Source organism: Bufo bufo, chromosome 3 (genome assembly GCF_905171765.1).
Source record: "Bufo bufo chromosome 3, aBufBuf1.1, whole genome shotgun sequence".
In the NCBI taxonomy this organism is placed as follows: Eukaryota; Metazoa; Chordata; class Amphibia; order Anura; family Bufonidae; genus Bufo; species Bufo bufo.
The window spans coordinates 485,156,387-485,169,504 of record NC_053391.1 but is presented as its reverse complement, the minus strand read 5'-3'; the positions used below and the strand labels follow the sequence as shown (position 1 = coordinate 485,169,504).

Sequence of the window (13,118 nt, the reverse complement as noted above, 5' to 3'; positions counted from 1 at the left end):
CATCCTCAGCCGTGACAATGGTGTAGTGATAAACGATAATAACAGATCTGACAAAAGCAGCTTGCTGGAAGTTTGTAAGGAAGAAAATTTAGCTTTTCTTCCATACTACTGAATAATGAGCTGAAAAGTAAGTGAAAGTATTAAAAAGGAGTACCAATGGTAAATTGACAGATTTTGATTTTGTTTCAAAATGGTGTTTTACTAATTATAATTTGGATACACACAGAATTTCTATAAAGTACCTCAAAATCTCTGCGCTTTTCATAGATGGGAATGATGAGTTTGTAAATGTCTGCAATCAATTCATAACGTTCTGCTTTCCACAGGCCATCTGCACACTGCTCGAGGAGTTCCATTAGAACATCCTAGAAGAAAGGAACAAGTACAAATATTACTCATAATCATATAGTTATAAAGTAACAGTACTAGGAAACTTTGTAATAAAGAAACTATTGCCTTCAATGATCAGCAAATCAAAGGTGCCGAGCCATGCTAGGATGCCAAGATGCATCTGGAATAACAGGGACGTAAAGGAGGTGCTCCAGAAATTGTTGTGGCCCCCCTTCTTTCTGCTGATCAATGATAGTCTAATGGATAGGCTAGGCCAGTGATGGGCAAACTGCGGCTCTCCAGCTGTTGTAAAGCTACAAATCCCATCATGCCCTGCTGTAGGCTGATAGCTGTAGGCAGACTGGGCATACTGGGAGTTGTAGCTTTACAACAGCTAGAGAGCTGCAGTTTGCCCACCCATGGGCTAGGCTAATGATATGCCATCAATGAAAATGTGACATATGTCCTTGAATAGGGTGAGCAACACTATTAACAATTTCATGGACTGTTTACACAAGACTGACTGGTACTACAGGAAATGTTCATCTAAGGGCTCATTCACACGGCTGTATGAACGGATCCGCACCCGCTCCGCAATTTTGTGGAAGGTCTGCGGATCCATTTATTTCTATGGGCCCTCAAAAGATGCGGACAGCACACCGTGGTGCTGTCCGCATCCGTTACTCCGTACCGCGGCTCCGCAGAAAAGATAGAACATGTCCTATTCTTGTCCACAATTGCGGACAAGAATAGGCACTTTCTATTATGGTTGCGGCCATGTGCGGTCCGCAAATTGCACTACGGCCGTCTGAACTGAATGGGCCCTAACCTGGAGCCTCAGCGATCTTGTGCAATGTTCTGCTAAATTAGTCATTTTGTTTATTATCCTGCCATCTGTTTAATCAAACACTTAATATCTGGATGACCTATGAACTATGTTACACATTTACTAATTTATGTGTCTCATGATTGCAGTAGAGAATCATTTTATGCAGGGTTTGCACTTAACCTTTAAAGGTGCTGATAAAAATGCCCATACAAGGCAAAAATATTTATCAGCCAGAACCTGATTATAGGAAACATTGTGTGCCAGCAGAATATTATCCATTTCCAATTACGCCTCTTTTCCTAAACTACCAGCAATAATTTAAATCATCCTGTTTATATACGTTTAGTTTTTTTGTATATGTTTCATGTGTACACCAAAAGCTTCCAACATATATGCTAAAAGTGTCCATAGCCTTATATTACCAGATGGAGGACAAAAGAGTGTCCTTCTGGCTTTTGTCTGGCTGTAATATGTTAGTACCCTGCATACACAAGGTAAGGCCTCTTTCACACTTGCGTTGTCCGGATCCGTTGTGCACTCCATTTGCCGGAATTACACGCCGGATCCGGAAAAACGCAAGTGAACTGATTTCAAAATCCGTTCAGTGTTACTATGGCACCCAGGACGCTATTGAAGTCCTGGTTGCCATAGTAGTAGTGGGGAGCGGGGGAGCAGTATACTTATCGTCCATGCGGCTCCCGGGGCGCTCCAGAAAGACGTCAGAGCGCCCCATGCGCATGGATGACGTGATCCATGCGACACGTCATCCATGCACGTGGGGCGCCCTGACGTCACTCTGAAGCGCCCGGGGAGCCGCACGGACGGTAAGTATACTGCTCCCCGCTACACTTTACCATGGCAAACAGGACTTTAGCGTCCTGGAAGCCATGGTAACCATTCAGAAAAAGCTAAACGTCGGATCCGGTAATGCGCCGAAACGACGTTTAGCTTAAGGCCGGATCCGGATTAATGCCTTTCAATGGGCATTAATTCCGGATCCGGCCTTGCGGCAAGTGTTCAGGATTTTTGACCGGAGCAAAAAGCGCAGCATGCTGCGGTATTTTCTCCGGCCAAAAAACTTTCCGTTCCGGAACTGAAGGCATCCTGAACGGATTTCTCTCCATTCAGAATGCATTGGGATAATCCTGATCAGGATTCTTCCGGCATAGAGCCCCGACGACGGAACTCTATGCCGGAACCCAACAACGCAAATGTGAAAGAGCCCTAAGAAATAGCCGTTTCGTTCTGCATTAAACGTGGATGCTTTTGTTTTTTAAAAAACTTTAGCCAATGTTTGACAGATCCCAGTGTGTAGCATCCATTAAAGTTAGTGGAAGGGGCTCTCTGGGCTTTTTACGTAACCCATCCTTTCTTCTGCCCTATAGAAGAAAGATAGTTGGTTGGTACTAAGCTCTCCGCTGCACCACATCCGGCGCGGAAGAGCCCGCTGCCCGCGTCACTGCAACTGAGACAGTAATGGTACTAACCTAATGATCTTTCTTTCATAGGGCAGAAGAAAGGACAGGTCCTATAAGATGCCTGGAGAACCTCTTGAGCTACAAATTATGCATATGCCACCGAATACGTTAGAATAAAAAACAATCATTATATACTCACCTGTATCCTCAGTATATTGCTAAGGACAGTAATAGGCTGCATATACCTCTATGTCACAACGTCTATACAAAAAGGACCGGCCCTGCGGCTTTAAGGCTGGGTTCACATCACGTTTTTGCCATCCGTTTAACGTATAGAAAAAATGTATATGTTAATGGATGCCACAGACAGATGCCATATGGTGGTATCCTTCACTATAGAGCTCCACTGCAAAAAACGGATATGTTAACGTATATGGTTTTTTTTTACCAGACTCTGCAGGATAGAAAAGCGTGATGTGTTACGCCGTTGTATCCTTTTTACCCCAAACATATCCGTTAAACGATATGATGTGAACCCACCCTAAGAATGCCACAGGAGAGAAAACTATATAATTTTTTATTTTTTTTTACTTTAAAGCATTTGATGGCATAGGCAAATATTGGATTTTGCTTCAAATGTTTAAGCCATAGGCTTTTCAATAGCTTTCTATGATGTATCTGTTAATGGCTGCATTAAACAGGTGCCTAACAGTGGCGTCTGTCATCTATAGGCTGTAATGTCATCCGTTTATCTGGGTATGTTATGAAAAGCTATTAACGTTTTACACATACCATTATAGACAATGGGGGATGAGGATTTAACACAGCTTCCATTTAACATACGCATTGGGAGTGTACAAAGTAAAAGAAGACAAAAAATGTGATATGAACAGGGTGCAGGTAAGGCTAGTTTCACACTCGCGTTTGGTGCGGATCCGTCATGGATCTGCACAGACGGATCCGTTCAGATAATACAACCGTCTGCATCTGTTCAGAACGGATCCGTTTGTATTACCTGTAACATAGCCAAGACGGATCCGTCTTGAACACTTTTTACCAGATTATGTCATAGAAAACGGATCCGTCCCCATTGACTTAGGCTACTTTCACACTGGCGTTTTGGCTTTCCGTTTGTGAGATCCGTTCAGGGCTCTCACAAGCAGGCCAAAACGGATCAGTTTTGCCATAATGCATTCTGAATGGAAAAGGATCCGCTCAGAATGCATCACTTCAGTCTCCATACAGCTTTGGAGGCCGACACCAAAACTCTGCTTGCAGCGTTTTCGTGTCCGTCTGACGAAACTGAGCCAAACGGATCCGTCCTGACACACAATGTAGGTCAATGGGGACGGATCCGTTTTCTATGACACAATCTGGCACAATAGAACACGGATCCGTCCTCCTTTGACTTTCAATAGTGTTCAAGACGGACACCAAAACTGTGCCAGCAGCGTTTTGGTGTCCCCCTCCAAAGCGGAATGGAGGCGGAAAGGAGGCAAACTGATGCATCCTGAGCCGATCCTTTTCCATTCAGAATGCATTAGGGCAAAACTGATCCGTTTTGACCCGCTTGTGAGAGCCCTGAACGGATCTCGCAAACGGAAACCAAAACGCCAGTGTGACAGTAGCCTAAGTCAATGGGGACGGATCCGTTTTCTATGACACAATCTGGCAAAAAGTGTTCAAGACGGATCCGTCTTGGCTATGTTACAGGTAATACAAACGGATCCGTTCTGAACAGATGCAGACGGTTGTATTATCTGAACGGATCCGTCTGTGCAGAGCCCTGAACGGATCTCACATACGGAAATCCAAAACACCAGTGGGAAAGTAGCCTTAACCAGAAAGTAGGCAACACAAGCGTGACTTAACTAGCAAGCGCAATGCCAAGATCTAAGTGCAAGTCTACTTTCAGATTTTATTCCCCCAAAGCGTATCCTAAATAAATACCGAAAATTACATCTAGATTCCTTAGTGAATAGGTCTCACGAGTAGAGACCTTTATTGCCAGTGCCCACATGTACTGGGTGTACATTTGCAGGCAGCGTCCTAGTTTATATTCCCATAGTTTTGTCCATGCCACTGGTGGTTCAGAAGTTTAGAATGTACCACAAGCTGCCCTCCAGGTTAGTGCTCGCCACTGTTAGATGTTGATATTGATGGTTTCCACAACAGCGTGGAAATTCAGTGTGTTCACTTCTGGCAGTGTGTCTTCTGCTTGAAGAAATGTGAACGTGCTGATATTTCGCTGCCAAGTCAAATGCCATGCTACTAATGCAAGTCTTCATCTCTCTTCCTGGTTATATCCAATGACAGACAGAAGTGTGACTGGAATACCATTGAGTCTACTAAGATATATTTTGCATAAGGGAAAGCACGATCAGAAATTATCTGCAATATCCATGTTAAATACACCAGCGTACCTCATTGAAATGAACATCCTGCATTCCAACATCTTCCATCATGGAGGCCTCCTCATCAATATTTGGAGTGATCACTCTAAAGGTTGAGCAACCTTGTCTAAACATTCCTGGGAATACCAAAGATCATGCCTTAGATTAACACATTTAAATAAAGCGTCCAATGATCAGAGAGACTGTCATTATAAGGCTACATTCACACGTCAGTATTTTTCTATAATCCGATTTTCGGTCCGTTTTTTGCGGATCCGTTGTTCCTGAAAATGTTTCCGTATGTCATCCATATGTCATCCGTTTTTTGCGGATTCGCAAAAAACGGAAACATGTATGAATTTCAATAAGCAAATAAAGTTGTTTGGATTTCTTTAAAAAAATAAATAAAATTAAAATGTAATTTCCAGGAACGGATTCCGTATAAAACGGATGACATACGTAATGACATCCGAATGTCTTCCGTTTTTTGCGGATCCATTGACTTTGTATTGTACCAGGATCCGATTTTTCAGGAAAAGAATAGGACATGTTTTATATTTAAACGGACATGCGCAACGGAACAACGGAAACGGACAGCACACATTGTGCTGTCAGTTTTTTTTCCAGGACCCATTGAAAATGAATGGGTCCAGATCTGTTCCAGAAAAAACGGAACAGATCAGGAAAGAAAAAACGGACGTGTGAATGGACCCTTATACAAAGGCCTAAATGACCATGTATTTATAGTTCTATCCTTCTTCACATCAACTTTCCAACCAATATCTAGACTTCCACTTCAATGCTCTGAATTACCGACTACAGACGGGATCCTGCATTACACAGACAACCTACTGATTTAATTGGGCATTGTGTAATACTTCTTTCCACCTGTGGTGGTGCTGCAGGAAAGTTTCACCACAGATCAAGACGGGTGGCGGTCTGAGGAGGGAGGGGGGAGGCATCTGTCATATGCTGATCATTAGGAGGCCCTTCCAGCAAAAGTAGGGATTGTGCAAAACCAAGAACCCCTTTAAAGAAGGACAACAAAAAATATATTTTTACGGCCTGTTTGAGCCGCCGTAGATTTCATTCTGGGGCATGGACAGCTGAAATATGTGCCTAATGTATGACTCTTCATAAATAGAACACATCATCTGGCCATGCAGGAGATTTTAATCTCACCCAGTGTCTTATGTGAGGACAGGAAGTCAGTTTCTCTATTGTTTCCTACATACCACCAGTAAGAACATTAACTTCATTACATGCACCTTTATTTTTTTTTGGTGGGAGTGTTTTTTGGTGTAGTTACCTGCTCTTGACAACAGCATGTAGTCACATTATTACAACCGCTTCCTACTTTCTACGTTGGCAACGTGTAGCTCATGAAGAAAGTCACGTGTGCTGAGCTGGCTTGGTGGGTATATAAGGTGTGGGATAGGCTGTCTGCACACATATCCCTCATTGCTGTTATGGGTAAAAGGGGCGATTTATCAGCATTGCAAATACGGATGATTACTGGTTTTAAGGCCAAGGGTGGCAGTATTTCTGAAACTGTGCAGTTTGTGAACTGTTCTCGTGCTGCTGTGGTGAAAGTTTATCATGAGTGGACAGATGGCACCATTGTGAATAAGCGGTATGGAAACTGAGGAGCACCACATGCCACTGATTGAGAGGTGAACATTGGCTACAAAGGTGCGCAAGGGTAGACCAACATGTTATAGTGGTGCAGCTCACCACAAAAATGAACCAGGGGGCTACCAAACGTGCGTCTAAAACAACAGTTCAGCAAACCTTACTGAATGTGGGGCTCCAAAACAGATGGATGGTCACTGCACCTCTGTTAATGAAGTTTCATTGACAGAGAAGGCTTCAATTTTTTTCCTGCAGTATCAGATTTGGACCTCTACTGCTTGGCAAAGGGTGGCCTTCTCCGATGAGTCATGTATTCTGCTTCATCGAATGGATGGACGTTAGCGTGTCAGGTGAGAAACATCAGAGAAGAAACACCCTGCAACCATTGCTGGAAGAACACAAGGTGGTGATATTCTGGGGAATGTTTTCGTGGCATTCTCTGGGCACACTCATCCATGTGGAAGGCACTCTCAACTGAATTGGGTATGGATTCATCCTTGCAGATCCCATACAGCCATACATGCCGATTGTCTTCCCTGGGGCGGATGGGATCTTCCAGCAAGACAATGTGACATGTCATACATCTAGACATTGACATTGGTTGGAAGAGCATGACCAAGAATTCCAAGTACTACCCAGACCTCCTAATTCCCTAGATTTGAACCCAATTGAGCATCTGTGGGACCACCTTGATCGTCCTGTTCGCTATATGGATCCTCCCCCACGCTCCCTCCATCAGTTGTGGGATGCACTGCAGTCAGCATGGCTTCACATACCAGTGACAACCTACCAGGACCTTACTGAGTCACTCCCAGCCTGTCTAGCTGCACACGATGGTTACTAGCTGTGGCCATAATATTGGAATTCGCCTATGTATGATATGTTTCTATCTCTCTTCATTCTACAGCACAATAATCAAGTTACAAGGAAACTGGCATTGTAACTTCTATTGACCTAATGAATGGTCTCATTATAGGTATCACAGTTACATTGGGTGAACTAGTGATACAAGATGCATACAGGTCATTATGGGATGTTAATGGGAGAGTGTCTTTGCTAGTTTAATGCAGACCGTCGGTTTTTAAAAACAGCATGTAAAGCAGAGATTTCTTGGCAAGTACAGATGGAGTACGTGTTATTATATACTTCACCTAAATTTGCCAGGAAACTGGGGCAGATCACTGCAGTTTTGCGTAGTGGCACACTAACACCCCATGGCTGCAACTTCAGAGGAACAATGGAACAGTGTTTATAGAAGAGTTCTCACTATTATGTATAACAGATTATAAGAGAATAGTAAAAAGTAAGGCTACAAAGGAGCATAGGTGCTGCTAATGTGACAAGGCATATTAGAAAAGATAATCTAAAATATGCCTGAATAAACAGAGCAAATGAAAGCTGTAAATAAGTGAAATCCGTGTGCAGCCTTCTGTAATTTATTATCAATACTTTATAGTGTTATTTCTGTTCACTGGAAGCAGCTCAAATGATAAATGAAGAGTGATAAGACTGAACAACACATGTTACTGATACCACGCTCACCTTTCCTCAGGAGATATTCTGCTACCAGAGCAGCCACGTGTACATAGCACATTGCTGCCTGCAAGACAGGAAAACGGACACAATCAGAAACAGAGTGCTTCTCGTACTCAAATGTCTGTAGCCTTAGGCCTTATTAACACAGTCAGTGGTTGGTCAGTGATTTCCATCAGTGATTGTGAGTAGTGTTGAGTGAAGTGAGCTTCAGATGCTTCAAGTTGAAAACTTCGGAATGGTACTGTACAGAGATCAGTCTCCATACAGTATTAGAATGTATGAGCTCTGATGAGCCGAAGTTAGTTATTCACGAAGTCGCCCGTGACTTTGTTGAATAACTTCAGTAGTCAATTTTTAAAGTGGGAAACAACTTTAAAACTTGAAACCGAACTCTGCTTCGGTTCAGACTAGTATGAGTTCGGTTTCAAGTGTTAAAGTGGTTTTCCACTTTAAAAATTAACTACAAAAGTTATTAAACAAAGTCATACGTGACTTCACGAATAACTTACTTTGTCTCATTGGAGCCCATACATTCTAATACTGTACGGAGAGGGATCTCCGTACAGTATTTTTCCGAAGTTTGGATTAACTATCCGAAGATCACTTTGCTCAACATTAATTGTGAGTCACAGCCAGAAGTAGAGCCTCTACAGAGGTAAGGTATAAGGCAAAGCTTTACACCTGCTTTGTGTTTTTGCCCCGTACCTGGTTTAGGCTCACAATCACTGATGGAAGTCATTGACCAAATAACTGAGGGGTGAATAAGGCCTTAGGAACCCAGTAGTGCTTTTTTCCCCCAATCTAGGCCACTGTTTAGCTTTCATCGATTGGGAGACTAAATATATAAGCACTTGACGTAGCAATATAACATAACACTAGACCAGCATATAGATGGATGTATTTATGTACGTATACCTTGATCTACAGATGACACAGGTAAATGATCTCAACTCTCACCCTGCCTACAATAACTGCTTTTTTACACACAAAACATTTCAATTTTTTTTATAGCTTTTCATTTTCACATGTGGCTTTAGTGTTTTTTCTTTATTTTGTTATTGAATTATTACCATATATGTTTTTATGGCCTTATTCAAGGCCTATAGAAAAGTCTATGGTGAAAAATGTCAGAAAAACACTACAACCCAGAGCATGCTCCAGAAAAAAAACAAAAACAAAAAAAAAAAAACTGTCACTGACCCAAAAATGCCACTAATTTGTCACAAACCAAAACTTTGGGGCACACTTATTAAGACCGGCGTTTTAGACACCGGTTTTACTAACCCCTGCACTGGCGGTGAATCCGCCAGAGTAATGAAGAGACCCTTTTCTACGCCTAAAACAGGTGTAGAAAATGGTGAATGAGACGGGCCTGCTGTTCTGTCCCCTTCCCTGCCCACACCGACTTTTTTTTAGGCCTGGCACGAGTGGGGAGAAGTCGCAGATTGCGGTGCAAAGTTCCTTTGCTCCACAATCTGCACCAGAGATACGCCTAAATTAGGAGTATTTCTCTTTAATAAGTGACACCCTTTGTATGTAGTGTGCATCATGTTTCTCTACAGATATTAAGATAACTTTTGACCACAGTGTTTTTGGCCACAAAATATTTTGCATACAAAAACATTAAGAAAAGTGGCATAAAAAAGTAGAATGTGTGTGTGTGAAACTAGTCTAAGGCTAGTTTAACACCTGTAGTAAGGTATCCGGCAGGCTGTTACAGCAGAGGAACCGCCTGCTGGAGTTCACCGGATCCGGCCTAGCCAGATACCATTGCCAGGGCCCACTGACTATAACGAAAAAATCCCATTATAATCAAAGGACTTTGGGGGTGCATGGTCCTATCCGGCTATGCCGGGTGCGATGAACTCCCGTAGGCTGTTCATCTGCTGGAAAAGCGGATACTTTACCATAGGAGTGCAAGTAGGCTAACAGAGGATACGTAAATTTGAACTGATATCATATGACAAAGAATTTGTTAACATCCAGGTTAATGCAAGTGTATCAAATCCAGATGAGAACAGTACAATAAAGCTCAGTGAACACATATCAGACCATATGTCTGATTTTTAGAGGACTAACTGCTCAATCAGGAACCCTTGTTACAGGACTAGTGGGGGTTCCAGCTGTCAAATGCCCACCAAGCAGATATTTAAGGCATATCAAACTGACAAGTCATAAATGTTATATGCATGGTGCTCCTTTAACACCTTATTTAGTAACCAAAATAATAAAATAATTTATACTGTGCATCTGGGAACATATATACGTATATAAAAAGGTCATACAAGATAGATTTGAACAGAAAGTCTGCTACCTCTGACAAGTCTCCATGTTTGACATGGATCCTGGCCATGCTGTCAAGCCAGGTTTTCCTCAGCTCTGGGGTGCTGGCATAGGACTTGGCCAGACTGTACTGCAGGTCAACAAGCATTTCTGGATCATTCTCATGCTCCTTCATTTGAGCTGTGGCCATAAGGACTGTGCGGATTCTTTTAGTCAGATCTTTGACATCAGAAGAGAACGTTGTATGCTAGAAAACAGACAATAAACGTGAATGATTAAATACCACTGACAGACAGAACAAAACAAACTATGCTCCGTATCTGGGTTTACCAATTAGATTAGGAGAAGTGGAAAGTGGACTGGTTATTCCATAAGAAAATGTTTAGCCAATTTTCTTTTTGACCTCAAGAGAGCTAGGGCAGAACAGATCTACATGAAGTCTACATGGGCAGACAGAGCAAGCAATTATTGGGAATGAACCATTCGTTCCAGATAATTTCCTGCTTGTTACAAGAGGTGACAGTTGCATTTACATGCAACAAATGCCTTTGCTGTATGGGGACGAGTGATCACTTGTCCCAATGCACATATATTGTTGCAGAGATACAGGCATTTTATATTCAGTTGTGAAAGCCATTTTTCAAAAGCCATATTGGTTGAAAAATTTGAATCAACTTCTCAGGAAGTCCTCCTCTAAAATTTAGGAGCATCTTATAAGCCGGTGCATCTTATAGGGCAAAAAATACGGTATATATATTTGTACCATGTTAATAAAAGATGAAAAAAGATTGAGATTCCTCAGTGGTTGATACCTTTTAATGGTTAACTAAAAAGATGATGACAAAATCTTAAGACAGTGTCTGAAGATTCACAGATTTATACAGATAAATACAGATTTATAAATCTGTGAATCTTCAGACACGGTCTTAAGAGACACCTGACGAAGAGGCCCAAGTAGCCTCGAAAGCTTGCAATTTTGTCATCATCTTTTTAGTTAACCATAAAAAGGTATCAACCACTGAGGAATCTCAATCTTTTTTCATCTTTTATTTACTGGCTAACATGGTACAAATATATATACTGTATTTTTCGCCCTATAAGATGCACTGGCCTATAAGACGCTCCTAAGATTTATAGGAGGACAATAAGAAAAAAATATTTTTCATTAGACCTAAGGTCAGACCAACAATCGGACCCCCAATATAATTCAGACCTCAGCTGACAGCCCCAATCAGACCCCCCAATGTTAATAAGACTCCAATAAGACCTAAGATCAGACCCCCAATCAGATCTCAGCTCAGACCCCAAAGTAAACGACCCCCAATCAGACCTCAGATAAGAGCCCCAATATTAATGAGACCCCCATTCAGACCTCAGATCAGCCCCCCATGCCTCTCATTAGCCCCCATGCCTTGTACACAGGAGCAGGCAGTGTGAAGACTTAGAGGGGGAGCAGGCATGTGTGGCAGAAAAGCCTTCTCTGCCCCTCATCTGTCTGCTCCCGCATTCCTACCAACGTTCTCACTGCAAATCTGCCGGCCGGTCCTTATCAACCAGCACCAGACAGGGCCAGCCGGTCTCTATCACCCTACACCAGACCTGACCCTACCACCCAGCGCACGCCGCGGCCGGTCCCCATTAGCAAACGCACGCTGCGGCCGCAGGGCTCTACCTCTTGAGGTAACTTGGATGTCTGGTACATCGTAGGCTGCTGTTCCTATGCAGCGCAGCCTGCATCAACCAGCAACAGACAGGGCTAGCCGGTCTCTATCACCCTACACCAGCTACAGCAGACCTGACCCTACCACCCAGTGCACGCCACGGCCGTTCCCGTCAGCAAACACATGCTGCGGCCGCCAGGCTCTACCTCTTCAGATAACTCGGATGTCTGGTACATCGCAGGCTGCTCTTCCTATGTATTCACCCCATAAGACGCACTAGCGGCTTCCCCAAATTTAAGGGGGGAAAAAGTGCTACTTATGGGGCAAAAAATACGGTATATATATTTTTTACTCTTCTCAGGAACAGACATCCATGTGAAAAGGCCATTTTTACATTTTAAGTGGAAATACTCTGTCATATTGTACACCACTGTAAAACCCAGCACCGACCCAGTAGATTAACAGCAGACATATACAATACTCAGCACATTACAGTATGTAATGACACAATTAAAAGCACATTTCTATTATATGCACAGATATACAAGTTGAAGAACTATGTATAGTAATCTGGTGAAGATCAAAGCAGCAGGAATTGGTCAATACTGGAATAAAGCAAGTGAGCTCCCCCTGTTGGTGGTAACCCTAATTGCAGTGACTTTTTAATAAATAAAATAATATTCATCCACATGTTTTTTTTCCTCCATTATTTACTAACCTTAATAAGACGGTCACTGTTTGCACAGTTGTTGATTATTGAGAGGGACTGTTGAAATCGTGTGCCTCCTATTCCAACCACATCTGCTATTAACTGGCTCACTGATATGATCACCTGTAAAGTGCAGACATGAAACATAAATAAGGTTAAAATGCAGAAACGAAGGTAACATATACTGCAATTTCTAACATCCGGATAATGTATTAGCAACAGTGTAATGGTTAGAGAAGATGTAACCATAGATCCTATACTTCTGTTTGTATTATGATATGTAAAATGGAATGTGAGATATCAATGCTTTTTTTCCCTTTTTGTTAA

At 42.4% G+C, this 13,118-nt stretch overlaps 1 protein-coding gene across 4 annotated transcripts in view; it reads right to left on the bottom strand.

The window, feature by feature from the left end:
* DOCK9 (dedicator of cytokinesis 9) overlaps window positions 1–13,118 on the bottom strand; it is a 289,698-nt gene that overhangs the window by 29,302 nt on the left and 247,278 nt on the right. For all 4 annotated transcript variants that reach the window (XM_040425282.1, XM_040425284.1, XM_040425283.1 and 1 more), the window contains exons 42-46: window positions 12,801–12,914; window positions 10,453–10,668; window positions 8,145–8,202; window positions 5,001–5,107; window positions 243–365 (exon numbers count right to left, since the gene is read on the bottom strand). In XM_040425282.1, the coding sequence (XP_040281216.1) occupies window positions 243–365; window positions 5,001–5,107; window positions 8,145–8,202; window positions 10,453–10,668; window positions 12,801–12,914 (618 nt within the window). The remainder of the gene's footprint in view (window positions 1–242; window positions 366–5,000; window positions 5,108–8,144; window positions 8,203–10,452; window positions 10,669–12,800; window positions 12,915–13,118) is intronic.